Source organism: Callithrix jacchus, chromosome 5 (assembly GCF_049354715.1).
Source record: "Callithrix jacchus isolate 240 chromosome 5, calJac240_pri, whole genome shotgun sequence".
Taxonomy (NCBI): domain Eukaryota; kingdom Metazoa; phylum Chordata; class Mammalia; order Primates; family Cebidae; genus Callithrix; species Callithrix jacchus.
The window spans coordinates 156,760,714-156,783,822 of record NC_133506.1 but is presented as its reverse complement, the minus strand read 5'-3'; the positions used below and the strand labels follow the sequence as shown (position 1 = coordinate 156,783,822).

Here is a 23,109-nt window from a genome sequence, read left to right as displayed (position 1 = left end):
TTGAGCACACAGACATTATACATTCTATCTGAAAAGGACTGCAGAATCTCTTAAAACTCAACAAAAGAATTTTTCATAAAACCCTCTAAGATACAAAAGAATAAAACTGAGACATAAACATGCAATGAGTCAGATGTTCATATGATTAAAAACAAGTACATTCTTTATAATGAAAAGGAAAAGTAGCTCGATGTGTTTCTTAAATATAACTAACTGAAACAAATCTCAGCTGGCAACTTGAAGTTGCTGATGTTTCTTGGAAAGAGTTCACATTCTCAGGTTGATGCAGTGTTCCCTCCCACAACTCTGACATGTATATAAACTCTGAGCTCTGCAAAGCCCACTGCCAGTTCTCTTCGTGGACTAACTGCAACGGAGAGGCTCAAGATGATTCCCTTCTTACCCACGTTTTCTCTACTATTGCTGTTTGTTGTTAACCCTGCAAACACCAATGGTCATTATGACAAGATCTTGGCTCATAGTCGTATCAGGGGCCGGGATCAAGGGTAAGTCAGTGCTTTGGTTTTATAAACCATTTTTCTTGTTCTTTAGCTTGTTATATGTTCAAGTATACATAAAGTTTCTCATATATGCCTGAGGTTTTTTTTCTCTAATTATTATGAAGTAATGGGAAAGAAAGGAAAGTGTGAGTATTCTGATTTATCTATGCACTTTAAGCTTTAAGGCTTAATTACTGTCTAAATAACTTGAATATAATTGTTTTTTATGAAATACTCTGTAATTTTAATCTAAATAGCAAAATTTAATTTGGTATTTTTTATTATTTAATTTATTTGTGTTTTTATTTTCTTCCATCTGAAATTGGGTTTTCAAAATTAAAAAATCCATTGTTAGGGACTATCATTATGTAAACAGCGTTGAAATATCTCACATGATGTTAGAGAAAATTTATTTAAATTACCTATGAAGGTTAAATACTGGGTAATGTAACTAGTTCTCTGAACTCTTTGAAGAATTTAAGTTACTTTTAAATTCTGAATTCTGTAAAATTTGCAAAAGCAATTTATATTTTATAGAACTAATGCAACTACAACTAAGCATTTTAAAAATTACATGTGATTTTGTAACTTATCCAAACATTTATAATTTTTTAAGTGGATCTTGGCACTTCTTCCTGTGCCTCACAGGGATTTTCATGATGTTCAAAAGCTTCTCTGACTTACAGTGAAATAAGATATTTATCCCTTTAAGAAGGGAAGGAGAACTGTAAAATTGTGACAGAGGGTGTTCTAATCTGTTGTTCCATTCAAAAAGATAAATTCTCCTTTATGCAACCATATTGTTTAAAAGTTAACATTAGCACTCATTTACTTCTGTGATTACTTACCTAGAAAATTACACAGTATAGTGTCTGTGTACATAGTAAATCTTGTCTCGTTTGCTCTCTGATCTCTCATTGTTCCAGAGAGCCCTGAAGTTATGGCCGTCCTCCAAATCAGCACATGTTTGGTTTAAAAAGGGTCACTAGATTAACCACTATTAAAAGCAATAAGGTACATAGAAATACAGTTATATTACTACTGTCTGAATATTCCTATTTGGTTAGCTTTTTGAAACACTTGTATTTTGCTCTCAGAAATGTATAATTTTTTTTCTGTCTCCCCCCCAAACTCCTACAGACTTTACCTTTTTCAATTCAGAAGGATTGGGTCAAAAATTAGATTTGTACAAGGCTGGAATCGTATCTCTGCATATCAAATCCACATCTTCTATCATCTGATCTGTAGATATGAAAAAACAGTCATTATTAGGACATTAACTTTTTTCCTTTCTCTCTATCCTCCAGCCCAAATGTCTGTGCCCTTCAACAGATTTTGGGTACCAAAAAGAAATATTTCAGCACTTGTAGGAACTGGTATCAAGGTGCCATCTGTGGAAAGAAAGCGTAAGTCCTGCTTTTTTTCATACATGTCAGTTCCAAAAACATTATGATGTATATGCCTTCCCTTGGATGTACACTCCATTCTTCTTGAAAATACTGCCCCAAATTGTGGGAGTTATTTAAAGAAAAGAAAGGAATACACACATGAATAAAGAAGTTCTGTCTGCATCTCCACTATTAGCAGGACTCAGATTTCCCCCTGAATCCATGTGATGTGGAAGCCAGAAGGAAGCAGATCACATGGCTATTGATTGGGTATAGAACTGGTGTGAGTAAATGATGATGTTGTTTCTACCCCTGGTTTGGCCCTCTTTTATCTTAGGCAAGTCACTTAACCTCTGTGACTCAGTTTTCTCATTTTATAAAAAGGTGACCCAGAACAAACTGATTTAGAATATCAGGGTTTCTGAGTTAAAAACTTAATGTTTGCTTGCAATCATTTAGAAATTGTCTGAAGTACTCCATTTTTACCTCAAGAGTTTTTCATAAAAGTTTAAAGTTAAAAAATACTTGAGTTTTATCTCTTTATTTAATCCAGTGATTCCCAGCTCAAGATGTTCCATCCCCAGAGGTCCATGAGGTGATAATGGAAGCTCATCGTTATAGATGATATCTCAATAGCCCAAAGGATGATATGTTTTAACACATATTTCACTGATTAGCTTAAAATTAAAAAGCATTATTTATCACTTAATAGATATGCCTTCTGGTTTGTTTTACCAATAAATATTGGGAGGAAAAAAAAGTAATAAACATTCTGGATATATTAAGGTCAAGAACCACTCCTGTGATCTAAAATCTTTATTTTACTCTGAGGCAATGAGTCATAAATAGGGTAAGTAATGTGATCACAAACTTTGAGATGCCATCCCCAGTCACGAACACAATACAAGTGGCTCCTCCCTGCCTCCTATTAATTTGGAGTCCACTCTCAGTGAAGGATGCTTTGAGAATCAAAATATCCAAGGAAGAACCTGATTAATTCATCAGCATTAAAATTCAGTTTCCCTAAGTTTGGGTGGAAGAATTGATTGGAAACTTATTTCTAAGCTAATAATATTGGTAGAAATACTAAATATGGGCCAGGAGTGGTGGCTCTCACCTTTAATCCTAGCATTTTCCGAGGCTGAGGAGGGTGGATCACTTGAGGCCAGGAGTTCAAGACCAGCCTGGGCAACATGGTGAACCTTGTCTCTACTAAAAAAAATACAAAAATTAGCCAGGTATGATGGTGGGTGCCTACTTGGGAGACTGAGGCAGGAGAATCGCTTGAACCTGGGGAAGAGGAAGTTGCAGTGAGTTGAGATGGCACCACTGCACTCCAGACTGGGAAACAGAATGAGGCTCCATCTCAAAAAATGATAACAATGTTAAATATGGAATCCCTCTTGTAGACTTGCCTGTAAAACATGGATTTCATAGCTGTATTATAGAACTTCTGAGAAGATTAAATGAACTGATGAATGTGAAATTACTAAGTAACCATAATGCATAGTATCAGTTGTCCTTAAAATTAAACTATTTTAAAAAATGCGTAGATGTAGCTAGGAAAGGAAGTTGTAACCAGATGCCTATTTGAAATGCACAAACTTATCTTTATTTCTAAGTAAGGACCATGTATACAAGGCATTTAACAAGGCATGTATATACGGCATTTAACCTTAGCTGGGTTACATCTCCATATGGTAACCAAGTCTAGAGGACCTGAGGACTTCATTGACAATCCCCTGCTTATTGGCTTAATAGAGTTCAACTTGATATTATCATTTAACTTCAACATTATTCCTATTAGGGTACAGACTTCTGCCAGACTTGTGAGTCATTCACACAATTATAATGCAATCAGTTGTTACAATGATCTCTGCGGTGCTGCAAGCTAAGCCCCCGGAGGGACTCCAAGGCTCTGAGTTTTCCTCTCTTTATTCTTTATATTCTTGGATACTATGAAGCACATTTGAAATGCACTCTAATTAGATAAGAAAGGACCTTCACCCTGAAACATTAGGGAGAATGTTTATGGCATCCTTCCTAGAAGATTGAGAAGAATGCCATCAATTTACTTTAACCATCTAAATACATGAGTGATGTCAAGACTTGTACAGAGGCTGTGCCAAAATTCTTTCATGTTTTCCATTAAAAAAAAAAAACATGACTTTGAAGCCTGGCTTTTTTTTTTTTTTTAACTAGCAATATAACAGTGTCCCTTTTGTTCAATTATATTAGCTTATTTTTCCAAAGTCGCTTCATTTTCAAAACCTAGTTACATCTGAAGTAAATGTAAATGCCAATTTCAAATAATCAAAGAAATCAATAATATTGACAGGAAGTCTGCTCGGTCTGCAATCTGCTTGCTTCTGCTGCAATTTCTAGAGATATCTTCAAGACTTTTAGATCGGATGACAGAAATGTTTGCCTTCCAGTTGGACAGTTGCTTTGGGGATTTGGGAAAAGTAAACTGAGCCTAATGAAAAACATGAAGCTTCCTAAGGTTAAGATATTGCCCAAAATATATATTGTGCTGGTAATGTAGTATTCTGTAAACCTCCTCTAGAGAATGTCTGTGACATTTTTAGCTGGTGTTTCATGAAATGTTAGATGCTATTCTGAAAACAAAGATAAATTTCTCATGCATAGAGCTGTAGGTAGCAATGATTTTTTTTTTTAACTCTTGTTTCGCCCTACTGACCAAAAACACTGAGTTTTCGGTAGCATAAATGTTCTTCTGAAAAAACTACTTGTTTTTCTTTTCAAAATATCTACTCAGAGATAACCACATTGTTCAATGATCAGCTGATAATACAATGAACTGTTAGAATTTTATCGCATCTAGTGCATTAATTCTCTATGACTGATCCTTGTTATATTAACATATGCTGTATAATTTTTTGTTAAATTTCCTTTTCTATTCACTATTTTACTTCAAGTAAGTATTATCAAACTCGGGACTAAACACATTTCTATCTCATTTTTTAAATTGTTTACAACATATGCTAAAGCTAATACATCAGCAATTCTTGATCTTTTGATATCTAATTATCAGATTTATTTACGTACAGTTCATGCAAATAAAATTATTTAGAGGCTGTATTAGGATTTGCTGTGTTTCCAATACCAGCTATTCTTCCAATTATATTAAAATTAGAGGATAACTTGAAATGGGTATTTCCCATTTAATTTTGTCTACATTTTTATCTATCTATTATTCTTAAGCCAATATTTCATGCCAGAAAATTTTTATTAACAAACAGAGAATGACAACATTATAAACAGGATCACAAATCCTAGATAATTACTTAATGGACCTGGGTTCAGTTTGAAAACATTTATTTACTTTTATTTGACTGTATAAGATCATCTCTTACATCATTAAAATTTTTGCTTCTTGATAATTTGCTCTATCATTTTCATCATACCAAAAAAAGATTTCATTCTTATAGTTGCCAATCTCTCTCCCATGTCTAGATTATTTTATTCATTCATCTTGAATACAATTATGATAACTAGATAAAAGCCCGGAAAAGAAATAGCATCTGAATTAGCTGATTCATGTTTAATTAGTGAATTACAAAATAATTAATCTGTAATTGTCATCATCTGTGTAACATGATATGTATCAATTAAAATTTACAAAACTATGTGCATTTTTTACTTGTAATAATCCTCCTGTTTCTAATTGCTGCTTGATACATGTACCTTTATATTTCTATTGAAAGGACATTTGTAATTATGTAAAATTTTAGTTAAAATAGACTATATTAGATGAAGTTCAGAAAAAATCTATAAAATGGGAAAAAAATAAAAATTAGCATTATATTAATATAATATAATACAATTGTAGTTTTCATTTTATAAGCAATTATATATATAATTTTAAATTACTATTTTCTCTCAAAATATAGTAAATTAGGTAACGTTACTGTGTGTATATTTTGATTTCTTGAATTTTCTGGTCTGTTACCTTAATTATTGTCTATAGAACTTAACACACTTTGTTAACTTTAAACAGGATGCCATTTTCTTTACTACTGAACTCTAATATTAAAATAAACTTAGATTGCTTTTTAAAAACTTTACAGAAATAAAAACATTTTAAAGTTTGTCTATAATATAATAAAATTAATAACTCTACCAATAATTTACACCAAAAATAGCATTATTTTAGTTAGCAATAGATAGAATTTTATCAATTCAAATGAGTTAATGTATTTTCTTATGTTTCCAATGATCTTTTATTAAAGCACATTTCTAGCCATTTTTAATTTGCAAAATGGTTTCAAAAGCATTATTTCATTTGAGGTTCACAATTACTCTGTGAGCAGGTATTATAGCTACTATATTCAGGTTAAATGGTTGGGGAAACAAAGACTCCAGTTTATTAAATAGCTTGCTCAAGTTCACATGTCAACCAAGTAGTAGAAATGGGACCCAAATTGCATTCCTCTGAATCCACATTCTGCAACTTTCCTATAGTACCATGAGACTGCAGCAAGAAATTAAACTCATGTAAACATAGAAAAAATTAAGGGGAAAAAACACCTGATTTTTAGAATCTCAACAAATTATGGCAATACGTGAAATATTTTGTCAAATTTATGTCAAAATGTATCCTTAGTTTCCCATTTTTATATTAATTTTCTTTCAATGTACAGGACTGTGTTATATGAATGTTGCCCTGGTTATATGAGAATGGAAGGAATGAGAGGCTGCCCTGCAGGTAAAATCTCAATTTCTTGAATTGAATAAGGAACATGTTATATGCAAGGAAAGGGCTGAGATGGCTTGTGGAGAAGTCAATTGTATCTGTGTATTTCAGCACCATCCTAAATCCAAGATATGTCCCTCCAATTTTTGTGTTAATCATGAATTTATCACAACGATAAAATATAAGAGCACATTTCTCATGCACTGGATGCTGGGCAATACAAAGAAACTTAGTCATAAATTTAAGTTAGTTCAGCTTCCCATTAAGGAACAAAACTCTTTACAAAATCCCTTTCTTTGAACTTGTCTAAGAACGTGGAACTTCACTACTTGGCAAAACTTTATCTTCTCTAGTTGAATAGTTCTGATTTTATAATGTTCCTTATATTGAAATTTGGTTTCCTATACCTCTGCCAACTAGAGAAAATAATAGTTCATCTATTTCCTCTTTGAAATGGCAGCCGTTCAGATATTTCATGCCAATCATTATGCCTTTCTGCCAGCTACCGTCTCTTCTTGAATAAAATCTTGTTCTCTGGGCTAACCATCCCCAATTCTTCTAAGGTGACATAGACTCTGACCCTCCCCATTATAACACCAACCCATGGAAAGTCTCTAGACAAGCAACCTTTTTTCTGAATATAAACCCAGACTGATATTTAAAGTCCATCCATGTGGGTCTGAGAAGCAGAGACAATACCAAGATGAGTAACTGATTTGGGGAGACCTTGCACTTTGGATAATGTCATTGATAACTATGCTACATCATTAGCTTATATTGAATTTTGAATAAATTAAAATTGATTACAGATTATACATATGTTAAGTCAGGTCTCTAGGATTTGTTTTTCTCAATTTAGGCACAGGAATTATGTGGAACCTTGTGAAATTTAACCTTTTTCATTTTGACTCAGTTTCTCCATTTAAGGGTCTTTTTAAATCCCAGTTTTATACTTTAATAGTTGTTTAACCAAATCTAATGATATTCACAAATTTAATAACCGTTTCTTCTATGCTAATATCAAATTGTACTAATTTTCAAATCAAACAGGTTCAGAAAAAATAAGTTGATGGAACATTCCTCAATAAACCCCTTCAGGTTGACATTCACGCATGAATCTTTCTTCTGACCTTCAGGAGAAACATTCTGGAAGCATTAAATATTTTGAATTATTTGCTCCTAGAAATTGTAATGAAAAAAAGCAGGACTACATATTTTTTTAAGGACTCAAAATCTATAAAATTGATAGATTTGAATAACAGAAAATAGTGAATTGTGATTGAATTATTATTGATGTAGCAGGATTGAGATCTAAATATGTTAAATGTTAAACCAGGATGATAGTTTACAATTTTCTTTTCCTCAACGCAAAGAATATGTAAAATAATATTTTTCAGTAGCATTTATTATTTAGCACTCAAAAATAACTTTTCCATAAAATTGATTATTGATATAATTTTATTGCTAAAATTACTACATGGAACCTTGTGAAATTTAACCTTGTTCATAAAGTTTAAATGATTGTGAATAACATCCTGAGATTATTCTCAGTACTTCTTTATTTCTTGCTTATTTCAGTCATGCCCATTGACCATGTTTATGGCACACTGGGCATCGTGGGAGCCACCACAACACAGCGGTATTCTGACGTCTCAAAACTGAGGGAGGAGATCGAGGGAGAGGGATCCTTCACTTACTTTGCACCGAGTAATGAGGCTTGGGACAACCTGGATTCTGTAATTCATTACTTTTTAAATATATTTATTTTTGCTGATATTGTTGTTTCATTTTAACTGATTTATTAACTTGAATATTAATAGAAATTTTATATCGTTCTATGGTATACATATGAAGATACATAAAGGGATGAGTCATTGAGGGAAGTAAAACATCTTAATAAATCTGCAAATAGAATAACTTCCAGGAGACTTACACATTAATTTTTTTAAGAAGGGGAACCAAGAATCAGCTAAAAGGCCACTTATCCTGTTTTACTTGTTTCCTCTCTCCTTTTTGTTTGTGAGGAAATATATATGTAATTTCACATAACATGTCTAACAGAAAGGTAAGTTAAGAAGCCTACTGAAATTTAAAATTATCATAAGCTGTTATATAGCTGTATTTTATTATATATATTTAATTATATGTAAATATATATGGATATTCAGATTGTCAAATTTGTATACATGTTTGTGGATAGTTACATGAAACATGGAAACACAATTGATTTTCAGACATTTGTGCACAGTCTAATTTACAATACCCTAAATTGTTACTCAGTTTCTGAATCTATAAAACTGGTATAATGTATTTTCATTTTTACTTTCTACTAGATATGGCGCTGAATTGATAATTATAACTAGAGCCAAATATACTTAATAAAGTTCAGGCATACATCTGTAGGCATTATTGGCTACATTAGCTGTGTGGTTAGTTACCTGACTATAGAACTGTCTCTTCTGGTTGTCTTTCAACACATCTCTAACCACCTCCCCTGCCCTTTTTGCTGACTCCTCTTCTTCCTTGCCTTAAAGAATGGAATTCATAAGAATTTCTTCCAGCAAGTTGACCCTGCTCTTTCAATGCACTTATCATTGTTTCGGCTATCACTTTAGGGCATACAAACATGATGTCTATGCTTGTTGTTTGGACTTGTTTCTTCTTGGAACTTCAATAGAATATTTCTATTGTTTATCTTAGTATTCATCCCTGGATATACCATCTGCTTCTTTAAACAAAAGTTATCTAAAACATATGCCATTTTATTTCTCCCCATAAATAATTGGTTTTTTATTTTCTTTTCCCCCCAATTGGCACTACCAGTCTCGATGTTCATATCTGAACCTTTTTTACCCATCCTTATATCCCCTTTCTCCAATTCTTTTTTTTCTTTTACTTTAGGTGTATACTATATCCAGCATTTCTCCCCATGTTATTACTCCCCACCCTCCCCACACCCCCATCTCTCCCCTACCACCCCAACTGCCCCCAGTGTGTGATGCTCCTCTCCCTGAGTCCACATGTTCTCATTGTTCAATATCCACCTATGAGTGAGAATATGTGGTGTTTGGTTTTCTGTTGTTGTGTCAGTTTGCTGAGAATGATGGCTTCCAGATTCATCCAAGTCCCTTAAAGGACACAAACTCATCATTTTTTATGGCTACGGAGTATTCCATGGTGTATATGCACTACGTTTTCTTTGTCCAGTCTATCATTGATGGGCAAGTGGGTTGGTTCCAGGTCTTTGCTATTGTACACAGGGAGGCAAGAACATATGTGTGCATGTGTCTTTATAGTAGAATGATTTATAGTTCTTTGGATATATACCCAGTGATGGAATTGCTCTGTCAAATGGAATTTCTATTTCTAGATCCTTGAGAAATCATCACACTGTCTTCCACAATGGTTGAACTAATTGACACTCCCACCAACTGTGTAGGAGTGCTCCTATTTCTCCACATCCTCTCCAGCATCTGTTATCTCCAGATTTTTTAATGATTGCCATTCTAACTGGCATGAAATTGTATCTCAATGTGGTTTTGATATGCAGTTCTCTAATGACCAGTGATTATGAGTATTTTTTCATATGTCTGTTGGCCTCATATATGTCCTCTTTTGAAAAGTGTCTGTTCATATCCTTTGCCCACTTTTGAATGGGGTTGTTCGTTTTTTTTCTTGTATATCTGTTTTAGTTCTTTGTAGATTCTGGATATTAGCCCTTTGTCAGATGTGTAGATTGCAAAAATTTTTTCCCATTCTGTTGGCTGTTTTTTCCCATTCTGTTGGTCGCTCTAATGATGGTTTCTTTTGCTGTGCAGAAGCTCTGAATTTTAATTAGATCCCATTTGTCTATCTTGGCTTTTGTTGCCATTCCTTTTGGTGTTTTAGTCATGAAATTCTTGCCTGTGCCTATGTCCTGGATGGTTTTGCCTATGTTTTCTTCTAGTGTTTTTATGGTGTTAGGCTTTATGTTTAAATCTTTAATCCATCTGGAGATAATTTTAGTGTAAGGTGACAGGAAGGGGCCCAGTTTCTGCTTTCTGCACATTGCTAGCCAGTTTTCCCAACACCATTTATTAAACATGGAGTCCTTTCCCCATTGCTTATTTTTGTCAGGTTTGTCAAAGATAAGATGGTGGTAGATGTGTGTTGTTGCTTCTGGGGCCTCTGTTCTGTTCCATTGGTTTATGTTTCTGTTCTGGTACCAGTACCGTGCTGTTTTGATTAGTGTAGCCATGTAGTATAGTTTGAAGTCCAGCAGTGTGATGCCTCCAGCTTTGTTTTTTTTGCTTAGGATTGTCTTGACTATGTGGGCTGTCTTGTGATTTCATTTGAAATTTAAAGCAGTTTTTTCCAGTTCTGTGAAGACGGTCATTGGTAGCTTGATGGGGATAGCGTTGAATTTATAGATTACTTTAGGCAGTATGGCCATTTTCACTATATTAATTCTGCCTAACCATGAGCATGGAATGTTTTTCTATCTGTTTGTGTCCTCCTTTTTTTTCACTGAGCAGTGGTTTGTAGTTCTCCTTGAAGAGGTCCTTTATGTGCTTTGTTAGTTGTATAACTGCTGTTAGTCTTATCTCATGTTTCATCTAAAGTGATCAACCTAGTACTCTCATTTCTGCTGTACATTACCACTCAACTTCCCTGAAGCCTGATTCTAATCATTAAATTCCAATGACACAAAATCTTCAGTGGTTCCTCATGGCCACTTTATTTTACTCCTTAGGGCATTAAAGTCATCCACATTATTGTCCAACATGGCCTTCTGAAGTTCTTTCTTAATAGTATCTGAGAAACATAAAAGTGTGTATTAACCAAACTGGACAACTTTTGCCTTCTTGGCATTCACCCTAAGTCAGCACTGGATTTAAAAGACTACCATATTATTTCTATTAATTTAAATCTCATCTCATCTTCCAGATCTATCTCCAAACTACTTCTGAAAAGCTGTTCTTTCTTATTTGAGCCCGGAAAGCATTTTTTCCCTCTGTCCTATATCTTACTGTGTCTACTTTTACTTGCTGCTATATGATAAACACCTTAATGGTTGTGACTTTATGCCTTACTTATTATATTTCCCACAGCATTGAGTAAAGCATAATATCATACATGGTATTGGATCGATAAAAAGGTACAGGATGATTGAATTCTTGAATTTGCTATGAAATAAACATGAAACCCTGTTAAAACTCAAATGTTGCATACAAATATAATGTCATTTTTGTTTTGTTTGCCACTTAAAATAGTTTAAATATCTGTTAATTTCAAATCTCCCTAATTCTTACCATTTTATTGTTTATATCAAGATTGTCTCTTCATCAACATATTCACTTTAAAAATAGTGCTCTAAGCACTCTATCATATTCAAGACCCTTAACTAAGTACCTGAACTTGCAAAATTCCTTAACCAGTTGTAATAATATAATTTCAAGTTATTTATGTGAATTTTGTATGTCCATATGATAATACAATGAGAAAATAGCAAGAGAGTAGACATAGGGCGATCATAAGACTTTTTACTAATGATCCACAATAAATTAAACTTCTATCATTGCAATGTTTCCTAGGATATCCGTAGAGGTTTGGAGAGCAATGTGAATGTTGAATTACTGAACGCTTTACATAGCCACATGGTTGATAAGAGAATGTTGACCAAGGACTTAAAAAATGGCATGATTGTTCCTTCAATGTATAACAATTTGGGACTTTTCATTAACCATTATCCTAATGGGGTAAGTTTTTTCAGTAAAAAAGTACATTTATGAAACATACAGTGATAAAATGCTTCTTTAATTTTGTCTATACCTTTTATATAATGCTCACAAAAATAATAAAATGTTAGAACAAGTAAGTGCTGTATTATGACTTTCCCCCCAAATCTAGGGCATGTAAATTTCCAATCTAGTTATAGTGATTGTAAAGGACAAATGACATGAACAGTTAGTTGACAGTAGAAAGGTATTCTAAAAAAAGAAATTTTATTAGCTGATGTATTTGAAATAATTTATTGTAATAGCAAAAAGAGTAATCAAAGAATGAGTGTTCTCTAGCTACTGAAACTGAAGTTCTTGTGTGTTTGGATCAGTGTTTGCAGGAAACTGCCAAGGGGATCATAGGACTTTTTCCATAGCCAAATTCTCAGTGACAAAAGAGGTCAGCGATGAAGCAATATTTAGAAAGTTCTTGTAATAGAACTAATTATATCTATACAATAATTATTCATTTCTCCCTCTCAAAACTTATTTGAGGACTAATTAGACTTCTTTATGGCATTCAGTGACCCACATTAAAAGGTTTGTGACTATCTGCCTAAAAGAGAGGGACAAAAGCAATAATTGGAATGAAAAAACACCTTTGCCTTATGTTGCTAGATACGTTAAGTGTGTCTAGACTTGGGGTTTGAATTGGTTCCCTTTTCTCTCACAGCCTATTTTTCAGAGATAACAACATGTAATTCTTCATCCCCAGCATTTACATTTAGGATATCATTTCCCTTCTGCTACATTTGCTAGTATAAACGAAAACTGGGAATGGGCTCGCAGTCTCAGTGGTCAACGGATGTCTCTAATTTCAGCACTTTGATTTTTCCAAATAATTATAGGTTGTCACCGTTAATTGTGCTCGAATCATCCATGGGAACCAGATTGCAACAAATGGCGTTGTCCATGTCATTGATCGTGTCCTCACCCAAATTGGTAACTCAATTCAAGACTTCGTTGAAGCAGAAGATGAACTTTCATCTTTTAGAGTAAGTCCAGGAGCACATTGTCTTAGGTCATTGAAATCCCTCCTCTTCTCCTGTCAAAATCTAAAAACAATAAAAATGCTATAAATCTGGCAAAAATGTTACAAATATAGTTCTTGGAATGAATACTATTTTCATTTTAAAGATGAGAAATCATCTCCTCATGTGAAATAATATTTCTAAGAAAATGATAGACTAAGAATGGTTAGTCATGTGACTGGAGGGTATTTTGTGCATTTAGAACGTGTTCATCTGTTATTATATCTACTGCCAGATACTGCTACAGTCCCACAAACATGGGCAGAATTTCCATTCCTGCAAACACAATTTGAAGACAGTTGGAAAAGACATGGTTGTGTCAAAGAGTAAGATTCTGAAGCTCTAACAAGAACAAACCCGTGCAGTGTAGGAATCAACTCCATGTCAGCCCAGGCTAAGCATGTTGTAATTTTCTTTTGGATTTACAATGTGAAAATCCCTAAAAAGCACATTTTTTTTTCAGGCAGCTGCCATCACATCGGACATACTGGAAGCCCTTGGAAGAGAAGGTCACTTCACACTCTTTGCTCCCACCAATGAGGCTTTTGAGAGACTCCCACGAGGTGTCCTAGAAAGGATCATGGGAGACAAAGTGGCTTCTGAAGGTAGTCAAATGTTTTCCCCTCTAAGAAGTCTGCCAGCATTCTAAGAAGGAAATAAAAAAGAGGCTAGTTCTTGCCAGTAATGTTAGATTTAATAAGCAAAGGCAAGGAAAAATTTTTATTCTGAGATGTAATATGAGTCTTTCAAAAGTCCTTGAAAGAGCAGGCAGAGTGTAATTCTTAGATAAGAAGACTACCCTTAAGATCACATTCTTTTATTATTATTATTATTTATTATACTTTAAGTTCTGGGGTACGTGTGAGGAATGTGCATGTTTGTTACATAGGTATACATGTGCATGGTGGTTTGCGGCATCCATCACCCCGCCATCTACATTAGATATTTCTCCTAATGCTTCATACTGCTTTCAAGTAAATAGGTAGTAGATATTCAGAAGGATTAGCAGGTGTTGGAAAGAAATATTAGATCATCAAATTTTAATATTGTAAACACGTTATGCAATGCTTTTAATTCTGTATTTATGCCAAAGGGTATTACTGAGTTGTGAGAATTGCATGGTTCTCTTGGCCCACTAACTACTGATACACAGAAGAACTTGGTGGCTTTCCAAGCTTCCTTTCTATTGTTAGATAGGTTTTACATTGCGCTTGCATACTTCACATACTCAACCTGTCCCGAAATACATTTAACCAATTTAAGATGAGAAATTTTTAGGATGCACAATAGATATAACGTAGTTGAGGCATAGATCCCTCCAGAGGTCCCTCAATAAATCATCTTTTATTTGGCTACTTTCTAGAAGTTGCCTTCATGAAATAATCTGTTTTATCCTCAGCCTCTATCTACCTCATTACACGTTATGTACAAACACGCTGCTATGATCAGTTAATACAAGACACTGCCCTTGGGTATTTTGGAATTTAACAGGCCTTCCTTTTTAAAAAATTTTGGTAGAGAGGGGTCTCGCTGTGTTGCCCATTATGGTCTTGAACCCCTGACCTCAAGCGACCCTCTCACCTAGGCCTCCCAAATTGTTGGGATTATGGGTGTGAGCCATCATGCTAGTCAAAGGTCTTCTGAAAGAACCAATTCTTGCTTTCCCATCACGAGTTACTTTCTGATGATAGCTGGAACTTAATCTGCCACGTTTTCTAATCCTGCACAAATCATTTCCTGAAGCAGATCTTCTCCTCTTATTATTCCGACGAAGCTGAGCTGTTTCTATTTTGTAGTTGATAGGAAAAAACTTCTAGAACATAAATAGGATTTTAAAGCTGTTAGTGAATCCTTAGGTCTTACTACATTCTAAGAAATACTTAGTTCCACAGTGAAACACATCTTTCCAGAGTCAAATGTCATTTCCCCTGATCTGAAAGCTAGCGCTTTTTATTGTCTTCTCCAGCTCTCATGAAGTACCACATCTTAAATACGCTCCAGTGTTCTGAGGCTATTATGGGAGGAGCAGTCTTTGAGACACTGGAAGGAAATACAATTGAGATAGGATGCGACGGTGACAGTATAACAGTAAACGGAATCAAAATGGTGAACAAAAAGGATATTGTGACAAATAACGGTGTGATCCATTTGATTGATCAGGTTCTCATTCCTGATTCTGGTAAGAAACGGTTTTATATATTTTTACAACTTACTGTAATTTACCAGTATTATGCTGTCTCAAAGAGTAAGTTGGTGAAAAATGAATGTACAGTATAAAGAATGGCAGGGAAAGCACTAACTCAATAAATAGTGAGATACTTGAGCTCTTCATAGATAGTGTAGTAATGGGCACTCCATGCATGAATCTTTGGGTTTCTAGGGTTCTGACATCTAATATTTATAAAGGTTTTCACAGTGCCAGAGTTTTCCTTGGAAAGAGAAGGAAAGATCTGACCAAATGGTCCACTTTGGATAAGTGAAAATGCTGTGGAATTCACAGGGTAGAGAGATAGGAGAGATGAACAATAGAGAATCAAAGAAACATGTAGTAGGAAGACAGAAAGATATTTTCCTTCCAAAATTCATTGTAATTATCAGCCCCTTCCAAAAAATTGTAGTGGAACTCTTTTACAAGGGAGGGGCAGGTTGTCTTACCACACTAAAATTGCAGTAAATAGCTTACAATATTAGAAAAGAGACAGGAATTGATTTAGTAGTTTCATGACGGAGATAATAGCAATGACAACATTGTTAGGATGGTGATGGTTTATTTTTCAGCCAAACAAGTTATGGAGCTGGCTGGAAAACAGCAAAGCACTTTCACAGATCTTGTGGCCCAGTTAGGCTTGGCATCCGCTCTGAAGCCAAATGGAGAATACACCTTGCTGGCACCTGTGAATAATGCATTTTCTGGTATGTACTGGACACTGTTGTTCTGATTCTCTGCCTCACACCTTTTTTTCTTTATGATCACTATTTGCAGAAAGAAAGTATACATGTTTTATGAGGTTGAAAGAATACATGTTTTATGATTGTTTGCAGTAAGAAAGAATACATGTTGATTAGTTTCCGCACTGGCTACACATACACTGTGTTAGTACTATGTTGTCTCTGCTAAAATGCTCTTCATTTCAAAACATTTTATTATAATGAATAATGGCCTAAAGGGAGTGAAAGTTTGTAATGAAGAGTATTCACAGGCAGGGTGTGATGGCTCACACCTGTAATCCCAGCACTTTGGGAGCACGAGGTCAGGAGTTCAAGACTAGCCTGGCCAAAATTGTGAATCCCCATCTCTACTAAAAACTACAAAAGTTAGCCAGGTGCAGTGGTGCACACCTGTAATCCCAGCTACCTGAGATGCTGAAGCAGGAGTATCTCTTGAACCCGGGCGGCAGAGGTTGCAGTGAGCCAAGATCGCACCACTGCATTCCATCCTGGGTGACAGAGCAAGACTCCATCTCAAAAAATACATTAATTAATCAATTAAAAATATTTTTAAAAAAAGAATTTTCAGTTTCTCTGTGAATCTAATATTTCCAGCACAATAAGGATGCATTGATAGATATTTTAAAAAATAAAGCTGATTTCTTTATTTGACACAACATAATATTTAGAAATAAATAGGTGTATTTTGCATCTCATAATTTGGATAGTAAGGGTGTCAAATTATAAATAAATAAAATGACAATATTATACACTTCCATATCATGATTTAAAATAGTATACATAAATATTTACCTAGTAAATATTTATAAATATAAATAAAATAGTATTCATAAATATTTCACCTATTCACAGACCATGTTCAGATTCACACAACCTGCCACCTTTCTCAGGACAATGATTTCACAAAGACATATTTAAATTGTTAGGCAAAATATATTAATCAAAAACAGGTAACACAATTTTTAATGGTTTTCCAAATTGAGTATTTTCCAAATACTAAATTGTGATACAGAAAACTATTAATCAAAAGAAAAGTGAATTCCTAGAAAGGCTGCCTTTCTTCTTTGTAATAATCATCCCCATGTATTTTGGCAGCAACCCATATTTAAGAGGTTGTTTGTTTTGATTCTCTTTCCAGTAATCAAGATTAATTTAGAGAGGATTCATCAATAGTTTTTCATGTGACTAATGGACATCTAATTATTCAGAAAAAACCTTGGCCACCATTAAGGTGTAGCATTTGCCAGTGACCACTATAAAAACTATGTAGCCCTTACAGAGATGAAACTCATTGTTTGAACGGGTTGGAACTGTATTATTAATATATTGTATCATTTGATACAATGGATCACCGAGTTTCTACTTAGTGAATTGAATTGTTAGTTTTGAGCATTTAGTTGACTCATATATCATATGAGTGCAAAATCAATGATATTAATAACGTCAGGGATTATCTGTCTACATGATTCCGTCTCACCAGGGGAAACTTTAATGCTTTCTAAATAAAATCATGCTCTTTCTTAATGAATTTATTTACAGATGATACTCTGAGCATGGATCAGCGCCTTCTTAAATTAATTCTGCAGAATCACATTTTGAAAGTAAAAGTTGGCCTTAATGAGCTTTACAATGGACAAAAACTGGAAACCATGGGAGGCAAACATCTCAGAGTCTTTGTATATCGGACAGTAAGTAAATCAGAATAAAATAAAAAGTCTGTCAAATGGCATGCCAAAGAATGCTGTTTCAACGAATATTTCCCAGAATTTTATGAACGTGGTTTTAATAGTAAATATTCATGGAACCATCAAGGAACTGGGTAGCTTCGATGAAGACTGTGAGCAAAGTCCACAAAAAGTGCTAGGTTTTAAAAACTCAGATCGTGGCCGGGCGCGGTAGCTCAGGCCTGTAATCCCAGCAGTTTGGGAGGCCGAGGAGGGCGGATCACAATGTCAAGAGATTGAGACCATCCTGGCCAACATGATGAAACCCTGTCTCTACTAAAAAATACAAAAAAAAAAAAAAAAAAATTAGCTGGGCGTGGTGGCGCACGCCTGTAGTCGCAGCTGGGAGGCTGAGGGAGGAGAATTGCTTGAACTTGGTAGGCGGAGGTTGTAGTGAGCCGAGATTGTGCACTGCACTCCAGCCTGGCTCCTGGCGACAGAGTGAGACTCTGTCTCAAACTCAGATCGGTTGCATGTGCTTCATTATAAATAATTTTGTGTTCTAAAGCATCAATTATTTTCAATTCTAGAAAGCACTAATTTTTTATAAACTTTTTATTTGCAGAGTACATTATAATTTACAAGATAATTTGTACATAGGATCAAATATGCAAGGTGATATTGTACTGTAAAATAACCAGCCAGCACCTGAGTACCTTTTGAATGATTTTCAGGATAAACCTTTATTGACACATAGAGATTTCTGGACTTTATAAAATGGTCTTAATGTATTTTTTTTAGGAGATGTAGTTTCACTGTCATCCAGGCTGGAGTGCAGAGGCACAATCATAGCTCACTGTAACCTTAAACTCCTTGGTTCCGAGGGATCTTCCCACTTCAGTCTTCTGAGTAGCTAGGATTGTAGGTGCACACCACCACACTGGCTAATTTTTTAATTAAATTTTTTTTGAGACAGAGTCTCCTGTATTTCCCAGGTTGGTCTCAAACTTCCAGCCTCCAGTGAACCTCCTACTTGAGCCTCCCAATGTGCTAGGATTACAGGCATGAGCCACTGCACCCAGCCCTATTGTACTTTAGGATGCAGGAAATATTATAGAAATATCGCTTATCAAAATTACAGTGCAACTAATGATATTTTTAGTATCTGTCCAGATAACACATGCAGCTACAGCTAAAATAGTTCACAGGAAGTCAGACATTACCTAGAACTGAATCTGGCACATGGCAGCAGCTCCCTGTGTTCCAAACACACTTTTTAAAGTATGTATTCAATGGGCTGCACTTTAAATTTTGTATATACATATATATGTGTGTATGTGTGTATATATATATATATCACATTTGTTCAAAACGCTATAAATATGTCCGTGATTTGACTTCTAATGATGAATTGGGTCTTACAGTTAAGAAAATAGAGTAAATATTTGTGACGATCCCTAAAAGCACTAAAGTGAGGAATCTTTACAGATGGTGTTGACCAAAAGAGGGTGTGGAGAAATAGTTCAAATCTAGATAGAAATGATAAAAAATGTAGAAGTGGGACTCCATGAAATTTTTGTAATTTGTTGACAAAATTACCTGCCTGATCCATAGGGTAGCTTGACTTATTTAAAAAAAATCTGGCTGGGTAAGAAGTGCCTTGTGAGTTTGTGTGAGCCACTGAAAGATGCTGATGAGTGGCCTCAGACAATAGGCAACCTCTCAGAAGGGCCGATCCAGAAATTTAATTATGTAGTTACATGTATATGCGAAAATTCAAGCAAGGAAAAGGACACTCCATACCTTTCTTTCCTTTCCTAGTCTGTCTGCATTGAAAATTCATGCATGGTGAGAGGAAGTAAGCTAGGGAGAAACGGCGCTATTCACATATTCCGTGAGATCATCAAACCAGCAGAGAAATCTCTCCATGAAAAGTTAAGACAAGATAAGCGCTTTAGGTAAGCCTATCAGTGGCACCTCCACAAAGAATGAGAGCTATTGGCATATTTTTGTTTTATAGGAAGTATCCCAAAGACATTCAGTCTTCCGTATGGTTGAAAATATGATTTAGAATAAAATGTCCATACAAATGCTTTCAAAATTGATATATGTTTTCACTGCTACTTCCTGGTGCACCATAATATGATTTTGTGTGTAAAAACAAATTAACAAAGTAAACTACTTCTGGACATATTTCTTACAAACAGTTTTTAGAAATTGATGGTATATATAGCAAAAACTATTTTGTGGACTATTAAATGACGAAACTGCTTCTTTTTTGTTATATGTGACCATGTCAAGTTTTATAGAATGAAATCAGTTGAAAAAAATTTAAAAATTATATTGTATATTTCAATCATTTTTCATAATAAAACTTTTAACCGGTAAATTATATTTGAAACACTTGAAAATGTATAGGCAGTTTTCTCATGCTTTCCACAATACACGGATTCTGTTCTATTACATGCAGTCTACATGATCATACCTAAATCAAAATCTGACAAAACTAATGTACATCCTTCCTATTCAGCACCTTCCTCAGCCTACTCGAAGCTGCAGACTTGAAAGAGGTCCTGACACAACCTGGAGACTGGACGTTATTTGTGCCAACCAATGATGCTTTTAAGGGAATGACGAGCGAAGAAAAAGAATTTCTGATGCGTGAGTAGAAGTGAATTTCAGATATTTTCCCCTTCATTTCAAGATCTCATTTCTTTCTCAAGCTTTCCTGTCCAGATTTCTGCTTTAAAAATATCCCGTCTTAGGCGGCGTGGTGGCTCAAGCCTGTAATCCCAGCACTTTGGGAGGCCAAGGAGGGTGGATCATGAGGTCAAGAGATCGAGACCATCCAGGTCAACATGGTGAAACCCTGTCTCTACTAAAAATACAAAAAATTAGCTGGGCACGGTGGCGCATGCCTATAATCCCAGCTACTCAGGAGGCTGAGGCAGGAGAATTGCCTGAACCCAGGAGGCGGAGGTTGCGGTGAGCCGAGATTGCGCCATGGCACTCCAGCCTCGGTAACAAGAGCGAAACTCCGTCCCCCCCAAAAAAAAAAAAAAAAAAAAAAAAAAAAAAATCCCCTCTTTGGTATTCATGGCAAGCTTTAGTTTCCTTTAATTTCATCAACTTGGGATGTGTGGAGGGTCACTCAGTAATCTTCTTAAACTGCTTACTGTCATACTGTTGAGCTAGATGTTCACTTATGTGGTTTCTATCAAAGATCATGTAATAAGGGGACAAAGAAGAAAACAGTTATAATTTAGAAAATAATTAAATGTGTTTCTACCCGTAAGTTAAGTTCTATTTTGATGAGGCTAATTGAAGTGACTCTATGTTTTGACATAGCGTTGCTATTATTTGAGAGAATAATGACATTCTGAGAAAGTACAATATGAAAAAAAATAAAGACAAAGAAATGCTTTGTTTCTTAGTCCTTGTCTATCAAAAAGTCATATCATTGAATAAAAAATGTATATTTTTCTCCTAGGGGATAAAAATGCTCTTCAAAACATCATTCTTTATCACCTGACACCAGGAGTTTTCATTGGAAAAGGATTTGAACCTGGTGTTACTAACATTTTAAAGACCACACAAGGAAGCAAAATCTTTCTGAAGGGAGTAAGTTGTCTAGAATGAATTTATAATTGTGTTCATCGATCATTAAGTTATCTAAATATTCATTCTTAATTAAATGTCATCATTGAAATTGCCTCCTATTTTGTTAGGCAAATGATACACTTCTGGTGAATGAATTGAAATCAAAAGAATCTGACATCTTGACAACAAATGGTGTAATTCATGTCGTAGATAAGCTCCTCTACCCAGCAGGTTGGTAATTATTGAACTCACTGATGGGCTAAGTCTTTTTTAATATGAACCTAAATTTTTATTTTATGCTTTCTTACCAACATTCATTTAATATTTCTCTTCACAGACATACCTGTTGGAAATGATCGTCTGCTGGAAATACTTAATAAATTAATCAAACACATCCAAATTAAGGTATTGAAAATTACTTGATTTATTTCTAATATGTGACATCATTTCTTTGTGGTTTTGTTCAACAAATATTTATTTAAAGCTACACAGGACCAAGTATTGTATAAAGTGTTATGCAAATTATGTATTTAAATTGGACATAGTCTTTATTCAAAACGTTTACAGGACAATTTAGACAACTAAGATGGTAAATAACTAAAATCTTTCTATCATTCAATACTTTCACTGCAGAATATAATGGAAAGATCATTCACTTAAAAAAAAAAATGATCTTGGGATGCCGAGGTGGGTGGATCACGAGGTCAAGAGATCGAGACCATACTGGTCAACATGGTGAAACCCCGTCTCCACTAAAGATACAAAAAAAAAAATTATCTGGGCATTGTGGCGCATGCCTGTAGTCCCAGCTACTCTGGAGGCTGAAGCAGAAGAATTGCCTGAACCCAGAAGCCGGAGGTTGTGGTGAGCCGAGATAGCGCCATTGCACTCCAGCCTGGGTAACAAGAAAGAAACTCCTTCTCAAAAAAAAAGTCACTAATCACAGATTAAAAGCAAAGGAATGTTTTTCTTCTTTTTCAATATAGGGTAAAAGTAGCAGAAAACAGTGTTTAACAAATATATTTCACTTTGGATTATTTATTCTATAATTTTAAATCTCTGAGTATTTACAATGATTTTTATGCCTTCTGACCTGATAGCAACTAATTGGAAGATGATTTATATGAGGACTTCACTTCTAATAAGTGTAATAATAGCTTCACTAGTTTTACTTTAGTAAAAATTAAAGTGGTGCCATGGTTTTAACACAACTATCGCATTTCATGTTACTAAATATAAACATTTATTTTCAGTTTGTTCGTGGTAGTACCTTCAAAGAAATCCCCATGACTGTCTATAGTAAGTATATAATAAATATTGGCCACATAGGTGGCAAGGTATGAAAAAAGAAAACAATACATTTCTTTGTATTCACAGAGATTATTGATAATCTGGTATTTAGAATTCCAACTACAGTCAATCTCATTTCACTTGAAACAGGGCTTGAGATCCCAGATAACATTCAGCCCCAACGAACTTCTTCCCTACTCACTGGAAAAAG

The 23,109-nt window shown here is 34.7% G+C and overlaps 1 protein-coding gene across 9 annotated transcripts in view; it reads left to right on the top strand.

Annotated features, from left to right (window-relative positions):
• Nucleotides 1-345: 345 nt before the first annotated feature.
• Nucleotides 346-23,109, top strand: part of POSTN (periostin) — a 35,644-nt gene continuing 12,880 nt past the window's right edge. For all 9 annotated transcript variants that reach the window (XM_003733106.5, XM_003733104.5, XM_003733102.5 and 6 more), the window contains exons 1-16: nt 346-506; nt 1,808-1,906; nt 6,553-6,617; nt 8,184-8,341; nt 12,179-12,343; nt 13,213-13,359; nt 13,859-14,000; nt 15,362-15,574; nt 16,174-16,308; nt 17,884-18,032; nt 19,830-19,966; nt 20,539-20,669; nt 21,499-21,629; nt 21,737-21,839; nt 21,946-22,013; nt 22,862-22,907. In XM_003733106.5, the coding sequence (XP_003733154.1) occupies nt 388-506; nt 1,808-1,906; nt 6,553-6,617; nt 8,184-8,341; nt 12,179-12,343; nt 13,213-13,359; nt 13,859-14,000; nt 15,362-15,574; nt 16,174-16,308; nt 17,884-18,032; nt 19,830-19,966; nt 20,539-20,669; nt 21,499-21,629; nt 21,737-21,839; nt 21,946-22,013; nt 22,862-22,907 (2,008 nt within the window). In that variant the 5' untranslated portion in view covers nt 346-387. The remainder of the gene's footprint in view (nt 507-1,807; nt 1,907-6,552; nt 6,618-8,183; nt 8,342-12,178; nt 12,344-13,212; nt 13,360-13,858; nt 14,001-15,361; nt 15,575-16,173; nt 16,309-17,883; nt 18,033-19,829; nt 19,967-20,538; nt 20,670-21,498; nt 21,630-21,736; nt 21,840-21,945; nt 22,014-22,861; nt 22,908-23,109) is intronic.